The sequence below is a fragment of the Mesoplodon densirostris genome, chromosome 4 (genome assembly GCF_025265405.1).
Source record: "Mesoplodon densirostris isolate mMesDen1 chromosome 4, mMesDen1 primary haplotype, whole genome shotgun sequence".
Classification (NCBI taxonomy): domain Eukaryota; kingdom Metazoa; phylum Chordata; class Mammalia; order Artiodactyla; family Ziphiidae; genus Mesoplodon; species Mesoplodon densirostris.
The window spans coordinates 125,128,463-125,153,726 of NC_082664.1; the positions used below are offsets into that span (position 1 = coordinate 125,128,463).

At 47.4% G+C, this 25,264-nt stretch overlaps 1 protein-coding gene across 1 annotated transcript in view; it reads right to left on the reverse strand.

Annotated features, from left to right (window-relative positions):
- CORO2B (coronin 2B) overlaps positions 1-25,264 on the reverse strand; it is a 135,187-nt gene that overhangs the window by 53,996 nt on the left and 55,927 nt on the right. Inside the window, exon 2 of the mRNA XM_060095203.1 lies at positions 14,571-14,771. Coding sequence (XP_059951186.1) covers positions 14,571-14,771 — 201 coding nt within the window. The remainder of the gene's footprint in view (positions 1-14,570; positions 14,772-25,264) is intronic.

Here is a 25,264-nt window from a genome sequence, read left to right on the forward strand (position 1 = left end):
AAATGAAGTAACAGACCACAGAAGCATTAGCTGCACCTGTAACTTTTTCATCAATAGACATCATAGATATTTTCAGATCTCCTTACCCTGTTACTGCTATCTCCAATATTGTTTATGCTCATCACTGCTTTGAAATTACAGTACTGATTATGCTGTCTACTTGATCATGTTATTTAATGCATTAATATAAAAGCACACTGACTACTATATCACAATTCTGGTATATATTTTGATAACTAAATTTCAACGTAATGGGTTTCCTTTGTAATCCTGTATATTTTATTTTATGTACTTAAAAACTTTGTTATGTAAATGGGTCCATAAGCTTTTCTAAACTACGCCTACTGCCCTCAGAAGTTAAGAACCTGTTTTATTTGAACAAATTGTTCCAGGGTTGAAAATTAAAGTTTGAAAACTTTTGTACTAGATCTATAACCTCATAAGACTGATAAAATTGAGGCTGAACTCCCTTGAGATAAAGGAGTAAGCCTGGGGGTGGGGGCAGGGCTGGCTGGTGTCCCAAGTGGGGAAGCCCACACACAGAGAGAGGCTTGCTCTGTGACAGGCATCCTTCCAGGCTTTATGTAACACCTCACTGAATCCTCAGAACGCCCTTGGGGTTGAGACTAGTATTTCTCCCATTTTGCAGATGAGAAAACAGAGGCACAGAAGAGTTAGGTCACTTGCTCAAAGTACATGGCTAGTAAATGGTAGAGCTGGGACTTGAATCCAGATAGACCAAGGCCAGAGCCTTCATGCCTCCTCATTGGGCATATGGCTTCCCTGTCTGGGTAGATGGGAGCCTCTCACAAAAAGTCCCTAAGGTGTTGCTGCTACTGCCTGGGTGCTTCTCTTGGTGGCGGTGGTGGTGGAGGAATGGGATCCTGAGGGCCTGCTGCCCGAACTGATCATCTGACACATGGGGCTGTAACTAGCTGTGCAACCTTGACCAAGTCCATTGACCTCTCTGGGCCTCAGTGTCTCCATCTATAAAATGCAGAGTTCTAAGCACTGCCACCCATACCTTCCCCCTCTGGTGTTCTCTTGAGGGATGACCCACTTGGAAACTTAGGCATAGGTTGCTTAGTAACTAAAATCAAGGTCTTGGCTGAATACAATGGAAAGTGGGGAGGACAGGCTAGCATCATGCTAGCTGATGCCACCCAGCAGTCTCTTGTCTTAAGAGGCTGAGTGCTGTGACCTATCTCACCCCATCCTACCTCCCAATCAAGGTGGCCTGGCCCTTTAAGAGCCTTGGGATGGGGATTGAGGTTGGGGAGGGACTTGAGGAAAGCTATCCTGAACAGGAAACTGCCTAAGGACTAAATCAGACCTGGAGTTTCTGAGGCTAACACATACTCATTGTTCTGGAAGCTGCCAAAAGATGACCAAATAGTAGGGGTCTTGGCCAAGGCCTCAGGGCCCCACTGGCCCCCAAGGAGATGCTCTGCTTCAAGCTAGTCCACCTTAGTTCCACTTCCTGTGCCCCTCCTGAACCCTCCACCACTTCTGCTCCCTGAAGTGTGGGAGTCCATGGACCAAGGAGGAGGGAGCTTCTGAAACTACAGCCTCAGGCCTGACAGGACAGAGCAGGGGATGGCTGCCCTGTGTGGACAGCTCCCCCTGCTGTCTGTGAAATTGCACTGTTAGCAACACAATCCTTTGGGTCTCAAGCGTGTGGTCTCCTTAAAACTCATCGCAACCGTAACCAAGTGAAAAATCCCCTGGTAAAGGAAGCCACTGTCATCACCAACACCTCAGTAGGTCTGATGCTGGACTCAGGAGCAGCTGAGTGCAAGGATTCCTGGGTAAGGGCACTGAAGGCGTTCACGCATGCTGTAGAGAGTTGGATAAGACCCTTCTCCTTGGGGCCAGGATTTCTCCTGGGTACAGCAAGGTGCTTGGAATAGTGACCATGTAAGACTGGAATTGGGGCATTGGAGGGGTGGGCGTGGGCTGTGAGGATCATGTGGCTTCAGGCTCAGGGCACAGAATCTCACACCCATGCCCACCCAACAGGCCTGTGCCTCGCATCCGAGCCAGCTGGATTCCAGAGAGCCCCTGTTCCCAGTTCCCTTCCCCACCACCAACCTGGAGCTTATTATAGTAGTTGTAATAATAGAAGCAGTACAGAGCAGGTTTATTGAGCACTGGCTGTATACCAGACACGATATGCATGCCTTATCTCTTTTAACCCTGGCAGAGAGGAGGCCTCCAGACAAGCAGGCAGGCTGACTTAGAGGTACATGATTGGGCCCCAAAGCGGGCAAGTCCCCTCCCCTAATTCCCTTCCTCCGGGTACTCAGCCTGGTACATTACATCCGTGTGCCCCTCTGGAGGGCTCTGGGCGCCTTCCTAGGGCAGGGTGGCAGCTCACTGTTAGGAATGCTCAGGGGGTTGTCTGGTAGGAAGGCCAAAGACAAGCCTCCCCGCTTGCTGACTGTGGGCGCAGGTGCCCAAGGGCTATTTCTGGGCCTGAGTGGACTGAGGAAGGGGAGGGGATGGGCAAAGCCCTCGGCATCACGATAGTTTCTAGCTACCGAGCACACACTCCATGCCAGGTTATGTGCTAAGTGCTTGATACAGCACCTTATTTAATCATCGCAGCACCTGGGAAACAAGTACCATTATTATTTCACAAACAGAAAGTGAGGCACAGAGAGGTTACATGCCCAGGGGTTTCCAGTTAAGGGACGGAGCTTTGATTTCTGAAGGTGCCGGGGTCTCCGTTAGAGGGAAGATGGGGAGCAGAGCAAGCTAACGGTCAAGCTGGTTTGGAAGCCAGGATGGTACCTGCGGTCAGAGGGAGGGCGCATGGCCGGGGTTCACAGTCCTAGGGGACCAGGCCCTGTTACTTCCAGATTCACTGGCTCTGTTAGGAAAGAGAAGAATGAAGCTAGCAGAGGCCCGGGCCCTGAGGCAGAGGGATGGACTCTTGGACTCCCCAGGATACCTACCAGCCAGGCTGTATCCCTGGCCCATGTACCTCCAATCCAGAGACAGCACCTCATCCCATAACCGAGGAATAAAACCAGGGGGTGACACTTCCCCTTCTGCTGAGAAGCTTGCCTTCATTTTTTCAAATATAAGAAAATGTTCTTCCAAAAAAGGGAAGAACACCAAGCAAGGCTGTCAATCTCAGGCCTCAGACAAACGCAATGCAGTTGAGACTTCTCTCTCTTTCCAGTGCCTTCTCCCCCTTTCCCAAAGTCACTTACTGTATATATATACACGCATGCTGTCACAGGCTTTGAGATGCAAATTGCACCAAGCAGAAGGCAGCTTGAAGAACAAAGAACGATTGAGGGAAGATCTGAAAAATGGATTTGGAAAAGGCTCTCTGAATTCCTCGGGAGAGGGGAGACCTCTCTGCAGAGGGGAGCAGGGATAATGATCTGGGACTTTTTTATGGGAGAGAGGATTGAGAGGCCCAGTGCTGACTGTGGGGAGTGATGGGGAGGGAGTGTTACAGAAATCTGGAGTGGAAGCTAAGGCTCTGGGTGAGCAAAGAAGCCTGGTTTGATTACAGTCTTCAGCACTGAGCTGGGCACTTTTCCCCTCCTCCTTTTAATATTAGGCCTCAAACGTACTGTGAGTCATGGAGCTAACAGGTCTGCCAACATCCGGGTTTGTTCCAGAGCAGCTAGGTAGGGCAATACTGTTCTAAGGGCTTTAAGGGGAGGGTGCAGCCCCCCTTCAGTCCAGGAAGCCCCTGTAGGATACCACATTGTCCCTGGAGCCTGGAGGGGAGGGGCTCCCAGGACCAGCAAAGAGAAAACTCTGGCTGGGTAGATGTGGCACGGTGCCTCTGGGACCTGGCCTCATGTCAGCCCAGTGCCCAGCTGCTGAGCACCTACTCTGTGCAGGCCCTGTACAAATCAGACATGTCCCCACTCTCAGGGACTCTCAGTCTAATCAAGGCAGCTAACTGGACTGCAAGCTCCATGCAGATGGAGATTGGTCTTATTTACTGCGGCATCCCCAATTCTAGAACTGCGATTGAAAGAGCAGGTATTCAATAAACATTTATAAGATGGATGGGTGAGTGAGTGGGTAGGTGGGTAGATGGATGGATAGGTGAGGGGATGGATAGCTGGATAGATGGATGGATGAGTGGGTGTGTGGATGGACAGATGGATGGACTAACCACCTAGAAAAGAAGTAAGCATATAGACAGCACTCTAAGCGATGACACAAAATGCCTCGGATGGGTATTGGGATGGGGAAAGCTTCATGGAGCTGGCCTCATCTGAGTTGGGCCTTGAGGGATGAGAAGGAGCCATTCTTTTTTTTTTTTTTTTGCGGTACGCGGGCCTCTCACTGCTGTGGCCTCTCCCGTTGCAGAGCACAGGCTCCGGACGCGCAGGCTCAGCGGCCATGGCTCACAGGCCCAGCTGCTCCGCAGCATGTGGGATCTTCCCGGACCGGGACACGAACCCATGTCCCTTGCATCGGCAGGCAGACTCTCAACCACTGCGCCACCAGGGAAGCCCGAGAAGGAGCCATTCTTATACTCTTCACAGTGCCTACCAGCACACGAATGAGGACCTATTTGCATAAGATGATGTCAGAAGGGAACCGAATTGTGAGAGCTAAATTGAACTCTAGAGATCACGTGGTCCAACCCCATCATTTTGCAGATAGGAAAACTAGGGCACAGGAAGGTTAAGTGACTCACCCAAGGTCACACAGTAACTAAGTGACAAGGCAGAGATTCCAGCAAGGTCTGCTTGCTTTTAGAGCCTGATCTCTTAGCCCCATCCTGTGCTGCTCTCCTGCTCCAGGGCTCTGCTCTCCTTACTGAGATGCCTTGTGGAATTTTGCTACCATTTCTGCTGGAGCCCAGCTCCACCACCCACCCCTGCAGGGCTGGGGAGACCAGGAGCAACTGCTCAGCCCTGGTTAGGCCTCTACCCTTGAATACCACAGACAGGGGAAGAAGCAAGAGGAGGCCCATTGATTGGGTTGGGAGAGGACAATACAGCATCCCAGCCCCAAGACCCAGGGGTAAATGCTTCAATACCAGGTTGTTGAGACTAAGCAGACATGAAGGGGGGAAAGTGGAGACCATAAGGCTTACACAGGGAGTAGGAGTGACCCCTCTCTGTAGACCAAGTCCAGCATCCCAATCTCAGAATTGGGTTATTTGCATTATATGAAGCTAAATCTGAACGTAAATTAACCAGGGACTCCAGTTTCTGGAGAATGCAATAATGCCCATCATTGTGAACTGCTGGCAGGAAGCAGTTAAGATGGACCTGTTCCATAGCTCCCTCCATGCACCATGGAGTTGGTTCCTTGAACAAGACATGGGCAGGACCCTATAGGGAACTCCCAGCTGCCTGGCCCACCAATGGGATGCCCCTTGCACATTTCAGAGACAAGGTCTGATGCTACTTGGGTCCCCAGTGCCTGGCACAGGGCTGGGTGCCCAGCGCACGCCCCATGACTGAAGGAGTAACGTTCTCTTGTGTGGTCCCCTGTTCCAGGACGCCTTCCCTCACCTCTCCTTGCTGACTAAAATTGTTGCTTCCGCCCTTCAGAGAGGAAGCTTCCCCACCATCTAGGAAATATCTGCTCTCATGGCTTCCAGAAAAGATGGACACATGAGGCATCAGCACATCACAGGAGCTCATAAAGTACTGGCTGACTTAATGTTCAAGGAAACCCTTGGACATGTGGAGACATTCAAATGACAGTAATAATAATACAAGGCACATCTGGAGACACGCCTCTCCCTAACCCTCTGTAAAGTGGGCTGGCATGTGGCTGGGGGAGCCCTGGCCTTAAATTCTGCCACTTGTGTGCTGTACAGTCTCCAAGGAGTCACTTGACTTCTCCAAGGCTCTGTTTTTTCATCTATAAAATGGGAGAAATAACTGTACTTTCATCATGGGACTTGAGGTAAAATTCAAAAAGAGCTGGTATGTTAGACCCTCAAAAGCTCCCCAGGTGATTCTAGTGGACAACCAGGGCTGAGGACTGCTGGGTGACGGGGAAAACCCAGACCCCTGATGTCCACGCCAGGTTTCTTTCCTTTCTCCCAGGTGCCAGGGAGGTAGTAGGTAGCTGGCTAAAGCTTAGGCATGCCAGGCTCGGCTTCCAGCTTCGGCCTTCTTGTGGCCTGGATGTGGACGCGGCAGGCAGGCGGCCCTGATGGAGTGCAGCAGGAAAGGGGCCGTGTACCTGGGGAGGCCCAAGTCATTAATCAGGCCTCTGGGCACCGCGCCTGGTCTCTGGAATATTCATAAGGCCCCTCCAGCTGTGCCAGGCAATCAGGGTGCTGATTGCTCCCCCATCTGCAGCTTAACATTCCACTCCAGAGAGGAGAGAGCTGGCGGCTGAATGTTAACCAGGGAAAAAAGCGGCTCGGGCCTTCACAACAGCAGCCTGAACAAGAGCCCCAGGAAAGACAAATCCACTCCTTCGAGATCTGCTGGCCCGGCCAGAACTTATCCATCCCCCAGCGTCACGGGCAGTGGAAAGAGTCGCGGGTTCAGAAATAAGTGAACTGGTTGCTGGCGGCTCTACAGCCTGTATCCCCAGCTGTAAAATGGGGATGGTTCTACCAAATGCCCCAAGAGGACTGATGAAGATGGAGTTTCTTGGACTGGATTGCTGTACAAAGGCAAGGCATCATCATTGCTTGTAGTTGTTGTGGGCATGCTTCCTACCCTGCGGAAAAGCTTTTAATCACAAATATTGAAGTCTCAGGCAAGCTGGCTTTAAGGGAAACTGAACAAAGGAAGAAAAGCTCTTGGAAAAGGCAGCCTCAGGCTCGGCCTCAGGGCATGGATTTGGGGGTGCCAGGCTTGCTATTCTCATCTGCCCCAAACCTCTCAGAGAAGCAAGAAAGGAATGGGAAGGACATTTGACAGTAGATGGCCAAAAATTCAGAAAAGAACTACAAAAGCAGACAGTGTTCTGTGGCCTTCTGGTTGCTCAGGAAAAAGAGTCTGGACCCAAGCAGTGCAGGCACAAAAGTGTGCCACCATGAGTTCACAGCTCATGAGTAACGCTCTAAGTAATGATTAGGACTCACCAAGATACGGCCAAAATCTTTCCTGTGTTTGTGTTGAATAATACAGGAAACTGTTTTTAGAGAGATTTCTATCTAAATGGAGGGGGAAAAAAAAAAAACTGGAGCTAAAATAATATAACCTTCTTCCTAGAAAACCGACCAACATGGAACAGTTCATCTCTCCTGCTGACAGACAATGAGGGTCCTGAACTTGGCATTATTGTTATTGCTGTTTGTTGCTGCCCCTCTCTATCCCCAAGACCAGCCAGCCCACAACAGTGTGCTCAGCCCTGACCACAGAGGGCAGAAGCCTGGCAGCCTTGGCCGAGGCAGCAGGGGAAGGCAAGAGTCGGCCTGATTCCTAAGCAGCCCCTCACTGGGGGCAGGACCCTGTTCCACAGAGTCTCAGACATCAGGGTCCTGCCTCAGACTAAAGGAACTGTTCAGATCCAGGAGCTGCCTTGCCCCTACCCTCCAGCCCTTCACCCTCACTCTGGGTACTTGTATCTTGCTAGCATTTTCTCCAGCCAGCTCAGAAGCACGTGTTCCTCTGGAAGGAAACATTTGTCACATACATCAAATGAGTGCTGAACTGAGCCCCTACTCTGGGTTATGTGTTCTCTGAAACCTCACAGGTTCTCTCTTCACGTCAACAAATTGCTTTTTCTTTTTTTTTCTAAAGTATAAAACATTAAGTGTTCATCTAAAAAAATTTTAGATAATATAGTTAAAGAAAAAGAAGAAAATCAAAGAGCGCTCATGATCCCAATACTCAGAGATAACCACTTTTAACATTAAGTGTGGGACTTCCCTGGTGGCGCAGTGGTTAAGAATCCGCCTGCCGAATTCTATCAAACATTTAGAGAAAAGCTAACACCTATCCTTCTCAAACTCTTCCAAAATATAGCAGAGGGAGGAACACTCCCAAACTCATTTTACGAGGCCACCATCACCCTGATACCAAAACCAGACAAAGATGTCACAAAGAAAGAAAACTACAGGCAAATATCACTGATGAACATAGATGCAAAAACCCTCAACAAAATACTAGCAAACAGAATCCAGCAGCACATTAAAAGGATCATACACCATGATCAAGTGGGGTTTATCCCAGGGATGCAATTCTGGATTCTTCAATATACGCAAATCAATCAATGTGATACACCATATTAACAAATTGAAGGATTAAAACCATATGATCATCTCAATAAATGCAGAAAAAGCTTTCGACAAAATACAACACCTATTTATGATAAAAACACTCCAGAAAGTAGGCATAGAGGGAACTTACCTCAACATAATAAGGGCCATATATGACAAACCCACAGCCAACATCGTTCTCAATGGTGAAAAACTGAAAACATTTCCACTAAGATCAGGAAAAAGACAAGGTTGCCCACTCTCACCACTATTATTCAACATAGTTTTGGAAGTTCTAGCCACAGCTTCAGAGAAGAAAAGGAAATAAAAGGAATCCAAATTGTAAAAGAAGAAGTAAAGCTGTCACTGTTTGCAGATGACATGATACTATACATAGAGAATCCTAAAGATGCTACCAGAAAACTACTAGAGGGGGCTTCCCTGGTGGCGCAGTGGTTGAGAGTCTGCCTGCCGATGCGGGGGACACGGGTTCATGCCCCGGTCCAGGAAGATCCCACATGCCGCGGAACGGCTAGGCCCGTGACCCATGGTCGCTGAGCCCGCGCGTCCAGAGCCTGTGCTCCGCAACGGGAGAGGCCACAGCAGTGAGAGCCCCGCGTACCGCAAAAGAAAAAAAAAAAAAAAAACCTACTAGAGCTAATCAATGAATTTGGTAAAGTAGCAGGATACAAAATTAATGCACAGAAATCTGGCATTCCTATACACTAATGATGAAAAATCTGAAAGTGAAATTAAGAAAACACTCCCATTTACCACTGCAACAAAAAGAATAAAGTATCTAGGAATAAACCTACCTAAGGAGACAAAAGACCTGTATGCAGAAAATTATAAGACACTGATGAAAGAAATTAAAGATGATACAAACAGATGGAGAGATATACCATGTCCTTGAATTGGAAGAATCAACATTGTGAAAATGACTATACTACCCAAAGCAATCTACAGATTCATTGCAATCCCTATCAAACTACACTGGCATTTTTCACAGAACTAGAACAAAAAATTTCACAATTTGTATGGAAACACAAAAGACCCCGAATAGCCAAAGCAATCTTGAGAAAGAAAAACGGAGCTGGAGGAATCAGTCTCCCTGACTTCAGACTATACTATAAAGCTACAGTAATCAAGACAGTATGGTACTGGCACAAAAACAGAAAGATAGATCAACGGAACAGGATAGAAAGCCCAGAGATAACCCCACACACATATGGTCACCTTATCTTTGACAAAGGAGGCAAGAATATATAGTGGAGAAAAGACAGCCTCTTCAATAAGTGGTGTTAGGAAAACTGGACAGCTACATGTAAAAGAATGAAATTAGAACACTCCCTAACACCATACACAAAAATAAACTCAAAACGGATTAAAGACCTAAATGTAAGGCCAGACACTATCAAACTCTTAGAGGAAAACAGAGGCAGAACACTCTATGATATAAATCACAGCAAGATCCTTTTTGATCCACCTCCTAGGGAAATGGAAATAAAAACAAAAATAAACAAATGGGACTTAATGAAAGTTAAAAGCTTTTGCACAGCAAAGGAAACCATAAACAAGACGAAAAGACAACCCTCAGAATGGGAGAAAATATTTGCAAATGAAGCAACTGACAAAGGATTAATCTCCAAAATTTACAAGCAGCTCATGCAGCTCAATATCAAAAAAACAAACAACCTAATCCAAAAATGGGCAGAAGACCTAAATAGACATTTCTCCAAAGAAGATATACAGATTGCCAACAAACACATGAAAGAATGCTCAACATCATTAATCATTAGAGAAATGCAAATCAAAACTACAATGAGATATCATCTCACACCAGTCAGAATGGCCATCATCAAAAAATCTACAAACAATAAATGCTGGAGAGGGTGTGGAGAAAAGGCAGCCTTCCCTCACTGTTAGTGGGAATGTAAATTGATACAGCCACTATGGAGAACAGTATGGAGGTTCCTTAAAAAACTACAAATAGAACTACCATATGACCCAGCAATCACACTACTGGGCATATACCCTGAGAAAACCATAATTCAAAAAGAGTCATGTACCAAAATGTTCATTGCAGCACTATTTACAATAGCCAGGACATGGAAGCAATCTAAGTGTCCATCAACAGATGAATGGATAAAGAAGATGTGGCACATATCTACAATGGAATGTTACTCAGCCATAAAAGGAAACGAAATTGAGTTATTTGTAGTGAGGTGGTTGGATCTAGAGTCTGTCCTACAGAGTGAAGTAAGTCAGAAAGAAAAAAATGAATACCGTATGCTAACACATATATATGGAATCTAAAAAAAAAATGGTTATGAAGAACCTAGGGGCAAGACGAGAATAAAGATACAGACCTAGTAGAGAATGGACTTAAGGATACGGGGAGGGGGAAAGGTAAGCTGGGACAAAGTGAGAGAGTGGCATGGACATATATACACTATCAAACGTAAAATAGATAGCTAGTGGGAAGCAGCCACATAGCACAGGGAGATCAGCTCTGTGCTTTGTGACCACCTAGAGCGGTGGGATAGGGAGGAAGATGCCAGAGGGAAGAGATATGAGGACATATGTATATGTATAACTGATTCACTTTGTTATAAAGCAGAAACTAACACACCATTGTAAAGCAATTATACTCCAATAAAGATGTTTTAATAAATAAATAAATAAAATAAGCATTAAAAAAAAAAAAAGGATCCGCTTGCCAATGCAGGGGTCACGGGTTCGATACCTGGTCTGGGAAGATCCCACATTCTGCGGAGCAACTGGTTCCGTGTGCCACAACTACTGAGCCCGTGTGCTGCAACTACTGAAGCCCACACACCTACAGCCCATGCTCTGCAACAAGACAAGCAACTGCAATGAGAAGCTCGCACACCGCAACAAAGAGTAGCCCCCGCTCGCCACAACTAAAGAAAGCCTACGTGCAGCAACCAAGACCCAACGCAGCCAAAAAAAAAAAAAAACATTAGGTGTCTTTTCCAAATAGGTGGATGGCTAGATAGATATTTTTCAACGGGATTAATCAGATTTTACCTTTTTTTTCCCTCAGTTAACAGTGGGTGATAAATTTTTCTCTCATTAAATATTCCCCTGCATCAGTGGTTCTAAAAGTATTGTATGGGAATCCTTGGAGATCCCCAAGACTTTTTCAGGGAGTCCGTTGGGTTAAAACTATTTTCATAATAATACAAGACATTATTTGCCTTTTCACTCATTCTCTCAGGACTGTACACTGGAGTTTTCCAGAGGCTGTATGATGTGTGATATTGCAACAGGCTGAATGTAGACGCAGATATGCAAATCCAGCCATCTTTTATTAAGCCAGCCTAATTTAAAGAGATTTGCAAATGTCATTCTTCTCATTTTTTTTGGAAAATATAATTATTTTTCATAAAAATATGTTTTTTGGGAGTACGTAAAATGGGTTTATTATTAGGTGAATTAACAAATGCGTATTTTTGAAATTCCTTTTTTTTTTTTTTTCTTTTTTGCGGCTTGTGGGATCTTATTTCCCCAACCAGGGATTGAATACGGGCCCTCGGCAGTGAAAGTGCAGAATCCTAACCACTGGACTGCCAGGGAATTCCCTGAAATTCCTTCATTTTTATTTTGAATATGCTAAATATTAATAGATATAGCCATATAAGCAAAAGCTCTTTGGGGTTCTCAAAAATGTTTAAGAGTGTAAAGTGATTCTGAGGCTGAACACTTGAGAACAACTACTCTACACCATTACCTGTGGTGACTGCATAGCACCCCTTTCTGTGGATGGGCCCTAATTTGTTCATCCATTTCCTTATTGAAATGGGTTGCTTCCAATTTTCACTACTATAAAAGTGCTGCACAAATCATCGAGTACCTACATAAAGTGAAAACTTCCTGGAATGACAGAAAACAACAGAAACCAACTGGAAGGGTGAGCCATCACTATTAGTCCATTATTAATCAAATTAAACAAAATGTATCACAGGATGTGAACAAATAAAGTTGAAAGGCTATGTGCACATTGAATATATATATACGTGTACAGATACATATGTTTCCATAGAGAGCAAGACTTACGCCCTGTAAAGAGTCCTTTTTTCTCTGCTGTCTATGAAGTGGTTATAAAAGCTGATCATATTCTAGAGCAGTGCTACAGATGGTATGAAACTCTTTGGTACCATTACAGAAACTGAGAGGAGTTTAGAAACTTTAAGCAATTTGAGAGAGAAATTTTATTTCTGTAGGTAGGAAACAATAAAAAATCGATGTTTGTAAAAAAGTTGAGTACAAAAATGCTGCAGACTTTCAAAAATATATACTTGAGAGTATTTCTGTAGAATAGACTCCTAGAAGTGGAATTGCTGGGTCAATGGACACGCATCTTAAAATGTTAATAGATATTAACAAGTTACCTCCATTTACACCTCACCAAGAGTAAGATGTAAATATACCAAATGTCCTGAGAGTGTATGTGAGTGCCTGCCCTCTGACATCTTTGGCAAAACCAAAGATTATGATTCTTTTAAATCTTTTTCTACTTAGTAGGCTAAAAGTTATATTTTGTCTTCTATGATTGCTTATTCATATCCCTTGCCCATTTTCTATTGGGTCCTTTTTCTTATTGATTTTTCTTAACTCTTTATTTATTCTGGACAAGCATCTTTTGTCTGTCATACATTGCAAATATTGGCTTGCCTCAATTATGTGGCTTGCCTTTTAATTTTGCTTACATGTCTCACTAGAGTATAAAAACTGCCTTTAAAACTTTTATTCTAAATTTATTCTAATCTATTAATCATTTCCTTTATGGTTTTATAGATTCTCATCTGGCTTAGGAAGCCTTTCCTTGTTGCATGGTTTTAAAAATACTCTCCATTTCCCTCTAATACACTTGCAGCTTTTCTTTTTATTTCTTAATATTTAGATCTTCAATCCATCTGGAATTGAATTTTTGTTATGGTGTGAGGCATTGACTGTTGACCTTTGTAATCCATGTAGTGGATCATGGCAGGGCACCGGCAATGGGCTTGAGCCCCAGTAAGAACCAGCCCATGCATTGCTGGGGACCTGTAGGCCTGCCTGCTGCAGCTGGAGCTAAGCTGGTTCCCAAGTGGACAGATATCTGAGCCCACCTGGTTCAGGAGGGGAGGCAAGCTACATTTCAGAATCCTTCCCAATGAGATAGAGCTGTTGTGGGCATCTGCAAAGTTGACAAGCAGAGCTGATGACACTCCAAGAAAGCACCAAAACGTCTTTACCATGTAGTTTGGTTCTCAGAGAGCTTTCTGTCCATTACCCTCCTTGATGCCAACATCGCTATGTAGGTGGAAGGGGATTCAAGATGCCCACTTTACCATTACAGAAAATAAGGTAGAGAGGGGTAAGTGACATGCCCGAGGTCACGCTCCTGGTGAGTGGCAGAGCCCGAATAGAACCTAGACTTCCTGCTCCCGAGTCCACAGCTCCTCCGACCTCTCTGTGCATCAGGCTCTGAGTCCCTGTCACTGCAGCTGCCCCCTTTAGTGGAAGGGAGGGTCTGGCCTAAGGCTTTCCCAAAACTGTGCTCCCCCACTGTGGGCAGGTGAGACTGGAAAAATCCATCCTCCACCACCAGCTGACGGAGGGTTTCGAGGCTTCCTTGGGCATGTACCTCCTCCTCTCCCCGAGTGTTTGGTGGAGGGTGGGAGTGATGAGTCAGGCCAGGGAGGGAGAGCTCAGCCATAAACAAGCGGGACTGACAGCGAGCACTTTCCTTGAGGCACGTGACCTCCCACGGGCCTCCGGGGACTCTGCCTGAATGGCAAAGCTTCAAAATTTCGTGATCTAGGCTCTGCACATTTAATTTGCTATATTCTCGAAGGCAGCCACAGAAGGGAAGAAGCTTTTAGAGAGGAGGTGGGGGATGAGGGAGAAAGTAAATTATTTCTAGTCCCTCAATGAAGAGTTTGAAATGTTATTTTTAATGAGTGTGTCATTTTTGCAGACACCCAATGTGACTATGCTGGGTCTTTATCCCCTCCAGCTCCAAACCAAAGGGACACCCAGGACGCAGAATTGTAGAGCTGGGTCTGGCCTTGGAGATCAGATGATCCGATCCCTTGGGGTTAATGGGAACCCCATGTACCCCAAAGCAAGTGACTTGTCCAAGTTGGGGAAGTTCTGGGAACAGATCTCAGGTCTCCTGGATGTACTTGTTCTCTCCTTGGATATTCCTCAGGTCCCCCACCTACACTTGCTCTGGTGACCATTGGGGAAAGCCTTGGGGAAGGCACAGCCACTGGACACACAATGAGAAAGTAAAAGGTGGGGGTCAGAGAGAAACAGGGGCAACAGGCCCAACAGTGACCAAGCAGGGCTTCTCTCCACCCGAGGCTGCAATCAGGCCTACGGAGGTAGGGGTGCCTACCTGTTCCAGGGGGATGACGAGGAAGGAGCCACCTCCCGCGCTCTCAGTGACAATGGCCAGGAAGCGGGCATTGACGGCGCAAAAATGGTTATCATGCACATTCTTGGTGATGGGGATCCCGTCGAAGCAGTGCTCCCGGTTGGCCACCTTCCCATAGACGTTCCGGAACTTGGAGCTGCGGTATTGCGGACGCCAGGACATCTGTGAGGGGCCAGAAGAGACAAGGGTCAGGCCGGGAACTGCTTCCCGAAGGGCTGAGCTGGGCACGTGAGGGAGGTCTCAGGGATGCAGGAGGTGAGGAAGGCCCAGCATCTGCCCTCAGGATGCGGGGAGAGGGGAAGGAATCTCCAAGAATCGGGTGCCCAGCCCCGTGCTGGAGGACTTACTCTTTCAATAAAGTCCCGCAAGGGCAAAGACTGGCATGAGGGCATCCACACACTTCCTGCTTTCAGTATACACGTCCACACCACCTTCCAGAAAGGATGGAGGATCCTTTCACTCTCAAGGGACGTGCCACGTGATAGAGCAGACCATCCATCCAATAACATGTCTGGGCTGCCTCTTGCGTGTCAGAAACTGTGCTTAATTTAGTATGGGACGTGCAGACAGAGGAGGCTGGTTGTTCACAAAGAGAGAGAACACTTCTAATGATGAGGGGCGGGGGAGGAAGACAGCCCCTTACGTGCAGCAAGGCAAATGACCACCCATTATCATACGCTCCTCTGATTCTCTCTAGGGCTTCTAACCCACAAGTGCACCGTCAGAAATCTCTTAGTCCTATACATCATCACCATCATCATTATAAGTATCATCATCATCATCACCACCAGGCCCAGAGAGGTAAAGTGACTTGTCCAAGGCCACACAGCTAATGAGTAAGGTCATGAACACAGGTCTCCTGATTGGAAATCTGAGACTCTTTCTTATGCCAGATTAGCCTTTGGAGCAAGGTTTCTCAGTGTGTGGCCCACAGATCACCTGTATCAAAATCATCCGGGATGGGGGAGGTTTCTCAGCCTCCCACATCATTTGTTAGAAATGTTGATTCCTGGGTCCCAATCCAGACCTACTAAATCCATTATTTTGGGAATGGGACCCAGAAAGAGGCATTTTAATCCAGCTTCCCTGCCCCAGTGAGACAGAAATACACCGAAGTTTGAGAGCCCCTGTTCTAGAGAATGGAATGGTACCCCTCCCTACCCCTCACCACCCACCAACCATGACACAGGGTCCAACCGACTGACCAACTGGCCCCTACTGCATGAGTGTCCCATGCTGTGCACAGTGGAGAACACAGATACACAGATGTGCATGTGTGGGTGTGTGGAGGACAGGATGGGCAGCCCATCGTGGAGGTGAGGATAGGGAGGAAGGGACAGAGGGAACTTGTGAACATGTACCTGGCCTGGCTGGCGGCAGTGAGGGGGCCAGCTGGCCGGTGACAAGTGTTTGCTCTGGAGGGTGGTGGACAGACAGCTGGAGGACCTGGGAGGCCAGATCAGGCACCAGCACACACTGTGGGCCGAAGTGGAGCATCTGGAGGCCCCAGAGTTCTGACCTTTCCTCCTGTGCTTACCAAGGGGCTGACTTCATTCTGAGGTCAGATGCACGGGTGTGCAGGCAGGGAACAGAAAAGCCTCCTCCCTATTCTGCAGAGAGAGGAGGCCACACTGAGGCTGGGACTGAAAGAGCCACCCAGACCTCACAGGGAAATCAGTGTGGCAGCCAAGAGGTCACCTGAAAATCTGGCCCTTTGCCCCTTGCCCTCAAGCCCAGCTCAGATCCTGGTGGATTCCTCCCTGCTAGTTCTAGTGAGGCTATGGCACTCTCTATGAACCTTACAGGAGCAATCAGCACAAGACTGAGACACATTTGAGCTCCCTAAAAGGAAGGACTTGCTTAATGGTTAGAGCTGCCTGAGATGGAAAAGGAAGTTATCAGGATAGGTAATGAGCTTCCCATCCCTGGAAGGGTTCAAGATTGAGGTGGATGATCTCTGGGTTAAGGGCAGTGTGGAACAACAGATGGGACTAGATGGCCTTCCAGCCTCCAAATAATAAGAGTTCCTCTACTTTATTAAAAACAGTGTGTTGCAACGAGAGGCGTGCTGGGGTCAGAGAGCAACAAACAGGACACCCTGGCCAGCGACATTTCTTCTCTGTAAAACAGGGATCGTAATGCCTCCCTGGCTGGGTTGCTGTGACAAGGAAGGACAACGGCTCTGGTGGCAACTGCCATCTCCCCCTGGGCCTTCCCACATTGCTGATTACTGCACGGTCACTTATTTCAAGGTACGCATGTTTTCTCTCTCCTGTTACTAGATTGTAAGTTAGGCGATCATCCAACTCCTTCTGGCCCCTGCACAGCCGCCCTCCACCCCAGGCCTGGCGCTGGATTCCTGTCTATAGGAGCCTCCCAGTGACCCTGGTTGAATAATCTCTTGGTATGGTGGGAGGGCAAGGGCCAAGTTCAGGCACAACTGCCCAGTTCCTTGGAGGCGATAGGGTGAACCTCCCCCCAGGGCTGTGACTTCAGTTTACTGAAGTTTTGAGTTTTGAGCTGATACCCCACTCCTGGCCACAGGATGAGGGCCTAGTCCTTACTCTTACCCCATTAGGGCTTCTGGGCCCAAGCCCTTCCTTGTAGTGTTTGTTCTTCCGGTCACGCAGCCTCATCTCCTCTGGCCTCCTTGTCACCAGGATGCCAAGGCCTCTTGAACTCAGTACACCCTTCAGGCTGGGGCTTAATGAGTCCCTTACCACTGACAGCACAGTATCAGCAAGGTGACCAATTCCATGACGCTCCCCAGCTGCCACCTCAACATCACCTCATTTGCCCCCAGCTGCAGCTGTCCAGTGGGCAGAGCTGGACAGATACTACAATCCCATTGAAAATATTTGGTACATATGTGACTAATTTGAGGCTCAGAGAGGTTGAGAGACTGGCCCAAAGTCACAAGCGGTGAAAGTGGCAGAGACAAGACCTCAGTCAAGACGTCCTGACTCTTAAAAAGACTTGAGTGAAAGCAATCTACAGATTCAATGCAATCCCTATCAAATTACCAATGGCATTTTTTACAGAACTAGAACAAAAAGATCTTAAAATTTGTATGGAGACACAAAAGACCCTGAATAGCCAAAGCAATCTTGAGGGAAAAAAACGGAGCTGGAGGAATCAGACTCCCTGACTTCAGACTGCACTACAAAGCTACAGTAATCAAGACAATATGGTACCAGCACAAAAACAAATATAGATCAATGGAACAGGATAGAAAGCCCAGAGATAAACCCATGCACCTATGGTCAACTAATCTATGACAAAGGAGGCAAGGATATAGAATGGAGAAAAGACAGCCTCTTCAATAAGTGGTGCTGGGAAAACTGGACAGCTACATGTAAAAGAATGAAATTAGAACACTCCCTAACACCATACACAAAAACAAACTCAAAATTAAAGACCTAAATGTAAGACCAGACACTATAAAACTCATAGAGGAAAACATAGGAAGAACACTCTTTGACATAAATCACAGCAAGATCTTTTTTGACCCACCTTCTAGAGAAATGGAAATAAAAACAAAAATAAACAAATGGGACCTAATGAAACTTAAAAGCTTTTGCACAGCAAAGGAAACTATAAACAAGATGAAAAGACAACCCTCAGAATGGGAGAAAATATTTGCAAATGAAGCAACTAACAAAGGATTAATCTCCAAAATGCACCAACAGCTCATGCAGCTCAATATCAAAAAAACAAACAACAACCCAATCCAAAAATGGGCAGAAGACCTAAATAGACATTTCTCCAAAGAAGACATACAGATGGCCAAGAAGCATATGAACACCTGCTCAACATTACTAATTATCAGAGAAATGCAAATCAAAACTACAATGAGGTATCACCTCACACCAGTTAGAATGGGCATCATCAGAAAATCTACAAACAACAAATGCTGGAGAGGGTGTGGAGAAAAGGGAACCCTCCTGCACTGTTGGTGGGAACGTAAATTGATACAGCCACTATGGAGAACAGTATGGAGGTTCCTTAAAAAACTAAAAATAGGGCTTCCCTGGTGGCGCAGTGGTTGAGAGTCCGCCTGCCGATGCAGGGGAAACGGGTTCGTGCCCCGGTCTGGGAGGATCCCACATGCCGCGGAGCGGCTGGGCCCGTGAGCCACGGCCGTTGAGCCTGCGCGTCCGGAGCCTGTGCTCCGCAACGGGAGAGGCCACAACAGTGAGAGGCCCACATACCGCAAAAAAAAAAAAAAAAAAAAAAAAAAAACTAAAAATAGAATTACCATATGACCCAGCACTCCCACTACTGTGCATATATCCAGAGGAAACCATAATTCAAAAAGACACATGCAGCCCAATGTTCCTTGTAGCACTATTTACAATAGTCAGGTCATGGAAGCAACCTAAATGTCCATCGACAGATGAATGGATAAAGAAGATACGGTACATATATACAATGGAATATTACTCAGCCATAAAAAGGAACAAAACTGGGTCATTTGTAGAGACATGGAAGGACCTAGAGACTGTCACACAGAGTGAAGTAAGTCAGAAAGAGAAAAATAGATATCGTATATTAACTCATATATGTGGAATCTAGAAAAATGGTACAGATGAACCGGTTTGCAAGGCAGAAATAGAGACACAGATGTAGAGAACAAACGTATGGACACCAAGTGGGGAAAGTGGCGGGGTGGGCGGGGATGAATTGGGAGGTTAGGATTGACATACATATACTAATATTTATAAAATAGATAACTAATAAGAACCTGCTGTATTAAATAAATAAATGAAAATTAAAAAAATAAAAAAGTAAAAAGTAAATGATAAAATAAATAAATAAAATAAAATAATGTTGAAAAACCAAACAAAACAAAAAAAGACTTGGGTGGTCTCAGGTCCTTGTTCTACCACTTAATGGCAAAGTCCCTCTGGTCAAGTTTCTAAACTGATCTCAATCTCTGCTTCTGTAGCTATAAGATGGAAACAATTATGTTATCTGCCCAATAAGTTGTAATAAGAATTAAATGAGATATTTGGATAGAAGGCTAAAACAAAAAAAAGGAAATTCTGACTCTTGGTTTACTGTTCTTTCCAACATAGTACACATCTCTCCTCTTTCAGCCTCTCCACCCAAGCTCTTACTCCTCCCTACTTGTTCCATACAGTACAGGGCACTACACAAAAGTGTAAAGAAACTGTATAGGAAGCAGGGGTTGGAGGAGTCAGAAAGAATCCAAGGGTTTCTATCTTGGCTGTTATTTGCTAGCTGTGTGACTTCAGACTAGTTACTCAACTTCTCTGAGCATCAGTTTCTTCACCTGTAAAATTTGAATAACGTTATCCAGATCACTGGATGCAATGAAGTGACCAAATGCTAAATGCCTGGCAAGGTGTCTGGCACGGAGGTGGGGTGGGGAGGGCGTGCTCATCACACACTAGTTCTACCCTCCCCTCTTCTCCTGTAAGGGAGAGACTCTGACCTCAATTAAGTGTTTACTAGGGGAGGGCCAAGCTCTGGCAGGAGAAGGAGGGGGCTGAGCTGGGCCGAGGGTCAGGAAGAGGGAGGGAAAGGCTCTGGCCTCCAGATGTGCGTGGCTGCTGGGCCTGCTCCCTGGCGGCCTCTCCCTGGGCCCAGGGCCATCCTGGTCTCCCTCTGAGAGGGGGAGGGCCTGGAAGGAGGAAGTGTTCATTTTGCAGCTGAACGGCCCTTATAGCCTCTTAAGAAATGGAAGCAGGCTTTTTTCTTCTCTGAGATAATCTCTGTGTACACTCCAGGTGGAGACAAATTGCATCCTGTCCTCCAATCCTAAAAATGATTTATTGTGGCCAGCGGGTGCACTTTCTAGATGACAATGGCTAAAACTCAGTCCTGTAACCGGAACACAAAAAAATGTATGAGGGCAGTTTTTGTTCCCGTCTCTGACTCAGGTGATGCGGGGAGCTCATGGCTACATCCTTGGGGAGAGCTGTCAGCTGGGGAGCCCAGGAGGCCTCAGGATCTGCCCTGGTGGATACTGGACACTTGTTCTCATGGGGCAGCCTGCCAGGATCTGTGAGAGAGCCACTCCCTGTCCACGTGCTATCAGAGAAAGGCTGACATTTTTAGTCTTGTTTGGTTCACTACCTGTGTGACCTGGGATAAGGCATCTTCTTTCTCTAGGCTTGGTGTCCTTTTTGGTGAAATGTGGGTATCAGCCACACCTACGCCTTAGAATCCCTATCAGGATGGGACAAGAGAACACTGGGGACAGGGGCTTTGCAAAAAGTGTGCTGAACGACAGATACTATCATCAGTATCTCCAGAGAATTCTCCCACAACATTCTGGGTTCATGAGCGATCGCTAGTCAACTGGTCCTCCTCCAACTCTTAGGCAGCCCTGCTTTCCAGAGCCCAGGGCTGGACACATGGGAGGGATACAGCGCATGTTCCCAAACTGAAGGGAGCAGAAGTGGATCAGCCCGGGGTCTTGAGAAGCGCGTCAGGTCAGACAGTAATTACTGACGGACTCTTCACTTCAGTTTCCTCCTCTGTGAAATGAAAGGCTAGGATCTTTTTAGCAGAACACTTTCTCTAAATAAAATATTACTCATAACTCCAAAATGTAAAATGGGCAAAGTTGGAGATGTTTGCATTCAAATCTAGCAGGAAACTGGGAGTACCTTCAAGCAATGGTCCTGGGACTGCACCGTGGAACCCAATTTGAGAACCTCTGGTGTGAGGAAAGGGGCCAGAAACCCACGTTCCAGCTGGCTCAGCCACTAACTCACTAGGGACCCTCAGGCAGATCCCTCCTTCTTCTCTCACAGGAGGTATTTGGGCCAGATGGCCCACCCTCTAGCTCTGCCATGTAATGGTCTTACTGAGTTCTCAGTGGCTACCAGGACTTCTGAGAAGATCTTGTAGCCATTCAAGAAATATCCAGCATGAAGAAGCTGGACCGCAAGTGTTCTCGCTTAAATGCTCTCTGACTGCAGAATCCGCTGGGTTTGGGCCTCCAGGGATCCAGGAGTCCCTCGAGGGTCTGCCTCTGAAGTCCCTGTACCCCGTGGCACAGCTGATCTCAGCAGGGACGCAGGACGGAGGAAGCTGACCCACTGACCCACTACCATATTGAACAGCACAGATTACAAATCATTTCCATCATTGCAGACAGTTCTATTGCATGGTGCTGGTAGAATATCAATTAGCCCCCCAAAGTCACATCCTAGAGGAAAAGAATCCAACTCAACGTCCACACCTGGGAGCTCCTGGCTGGGATGCACAGGGACCACAGAAGGTCAGGATCTGGAGTCACCCCACTGACTTTCTCTCCATCCTTAGCAGATGTGGAATTCTTAGGTTCCACGCCAACTCACAGAGTCTCTTGGGCAAGCCCCTCAGTCTTGTCAACCATGAAACGGGGATTCCTCCCCTTTGTCATGTTCCACCTTGCCTCCCTTACACCATCAGGGAGTAGATCAAAGTCAAGCGCAAATGAACACGGTTGGGATGGCACCTTCTCAACAGACTGCAGATGGAGGATTCAGATCTGGCACCCATGGATGCTGCACTCTGCCCATCACCCGACGCAAGTCCAGCCAGATATGGAGTCTATTCCTGGAGCAGGCTTCTGCCCTGAATCCCTGCAGCCTTTCCTGTTCTACTGAGCAGGACTGGACACGTGAGGAGGGGGCTGCCAGCCTCCTCTGCTCCAAGCTCTTCAGGAGAGCTTCCCATCTCCCCTGAGATGGCTCCTGAGCTGGGCAGCTGCCAGATTCTGAAGTCCCCAGATTCTGTCCTGTGTTCCCTTTTTCTGGCTCATCACACTAATAATAGCCTACATTTATTAAGCGCTTACTGTGACCCAAACGTTTTACATTCATTACATCCTGTAATCCTTATAATAACCCCGAGGTAAAGATACAACTATTATCCCCATTTACAGATGAAACTGGGCTTGTTCAAAGTCACTTAAGTGGAGTAACCGGGATCTGAACTCCGACCTGACACCATGGTCTCTTACTTTACATGTTTGCTCCCCAATCGCACTGGATGTTAGTGAGGGCAGCAACTATGTCTCATTCTTCTCCATTTTTTCCAGGCCTTGCCATTAGGCTTAATATAGTATTGATGAATGTTTACTAAATATGTGAATGAGTAAAGGAATAAGAGGACAGGAAGAAGGAGAGTGACCCTGTCACTTCCCCTTAAAGCCTCTAAAAACTCCCTTGGTCTTCCCACATCATAAACCTCGCCCATCCCCTTATAGGGATCTGCAGGACCAGATCCCAATTTGTAAGATCCCACCTGGGCAGAAAGCAAGGAGAAGGAAATATCTGCCTCCCTATGGGCCCAGCTTTTCTTACATGTGGTCCTAACACAAAAAGGCTTTCATAGAACCATAGCCTGCCAGCGCAGAAGAGGACCCTTGGGTCCACTAAAATCTAGCCTTTCATTTCACAGACTTGGGCCCAGAAAGAGGAAGTGACTTGTCCAAGGTCACACAGGAAGGTCACCTGATGACCAAGCCACCCTGCAAGCCTCCTTGTGGGAGGGCGGGGGATAAAGGGATGGGGGGGTGAGGGGACAGGACATGGTGCTGCCACCTCTCCTCTGCAGGTAGACCTGGGGGGACTGTCTGGGGTGGGCAGGCCCCACCCAGGGAAGTACCCGCCTTCTACTGGGATTCTGAGTTCTGTACTCCTCTGCCCAGGGAGGGAGGGGGCGGTGGAGCCCAAAGCACAGGCCCAACAGATGGTTTCTATTTGCAGCCACTGCGCCTGGTCTGTGCCAGACTCCTGACCTATTTTGAGGAACTGAGGGCCCCACTGGCTCAGGGATGGCCTCCCACTCACACCCCTTAACCCACAGTTTGGCAGGAGATCAGATGGGTGGTTCAGGGCCAGTGGAGGTGGGGAGTGGAGGAGGAAAACCTTCGAAAATGAGGCTGGGGTGGATGCCTGCAAGCTTGAACTCCAGAGCAGGGATCCTCAGAGTGTGAGCCCCAGGCATGATCTGGGGTGTTTGTGCAAATTCAGGTTCCTGGGCCCCACTTCAGGCCTGCAGGATCACACTCTCTGGGAGTGGGCTGGGGACTCTGCATTTGAACCAAGCTCCCCAGGTGATCCCTGTTATTCAGTGTACTGTCTGTGGACCAGTAGCACTGGCATCATCTGGGAGCTGGTTAGAAATGCAGAATCCCAGGCCCCACCCAGGACTGAAGGAGAACCTGCAGAATCTGCGTGCATCAGAATCACCCCATGGGCTTGTTAAAACACAGATCGCTAGGCCTCACCTCCAGAGTTTCTGATTCAGGAAGTCTGCAGGCCTGGGAACATGCGTTTCTAACAAGTCACCAGGTGATGTGAAGCTAAGTCCCTGAGCTGTACTGCAAGGGGCACTGTATCCTTTGAAGCCCTAGTGCTCTCACCTTTCAGAAGTCCCTTTACCTCTCTGAGTTTCAGTTTGCCCATCTGTAAAATGGATATAATTCACACCTTTTTCCTAGGGCAGTTGTGAGGTGCCAATGAAATAATAACGTGTGTGAAAGTGCTTTGTGAACTACTATTGTTATTATAAAAATTATTATATAAATCAATTTGTACCTTACAAAGTGGTATAGGCCCTATCATTGGCCCTTGACAGCCGCCCTGCCATACAGCAAGTCAGTCAAAGAGCTACGCATTCCTAGAGGGCTTTATTCTGCGTTCCTGGACTGTCCAGCACAAGACCAGGCCTGGAGTAACTGATCAATAAGGGCTGGCGGAATTCAGCCCAAGATGGCTGATTCCCAGGCCCACTCACTTTCCACTGCAGTCTCTACTTCTCACATCCTCCTTCAAGGCCCTCTGGTCCCTTGGTAGGCGAAGCTAAGCAACTTTTTTGAAAAAACGGTTGTTTGAGAGTTGAGGCTAAAGGGCGAGCTGGGGACACACCAGCCCCAGCTGCCACCCCTCAGGCTCCTCCCCCGTGAAATGCCCTGCCTGACTCTCAGGATGAGCTGGGATCCCATATTGACAGCGCCTGGCCCAGCCCCTGGCACATGGTGGGTGCACCCTCCATGCAGGGGTCCTTCCCACAACGGGATCAGATCACCTGGGCATCCCCAAGCTGGGGCACTGCAGGGCTTGTACGTTTACGGTCAGGCCTAGAATGGGCTGATGCTACTCCGTGTCAATGAAATCTCCTAAAACAATGTGCCAAGTGTGCTCCCCAGGAAAGAGGGTGATTGGAGCTGCCCACAGGTGGAATCCCATGGGCCTCCCCAGGGCACTGCAGAGGAGCCCTCCTACTTGTTGGTCCCTGTATGCAGGGGACCCTCAGACCATCCACCTCATGGACCAGGACCTTGGCTCCCTGTTGCCTGGAAATGCAGGAAAGATGGGCTGCTAAACAGTCCCTGGGGGAATGTGTAATGTGGCTTGGGCCTTCTCCTTCCCAAGAGATAACTTATCTAAATTGCAACAGGGGAGGGCTGCAGTATCTCTGTAGAGAACAGAGGAAGCCAGCCCATCTCTCAGTGCTCAAATGAGAAAGGAAAGGTTGAAAACCTTTATGTTACTGTCAATCATCTTGGGTACAAGAAGGGGCAGTGAGCAGACACCAGGCCACATGCACAAAGCTTATTCAAGGACAAACTCTGCATTGATTACTCTGCACTGTCCGCAAGGGATGTGTGTGTGTGTGTGTGTGTGGCT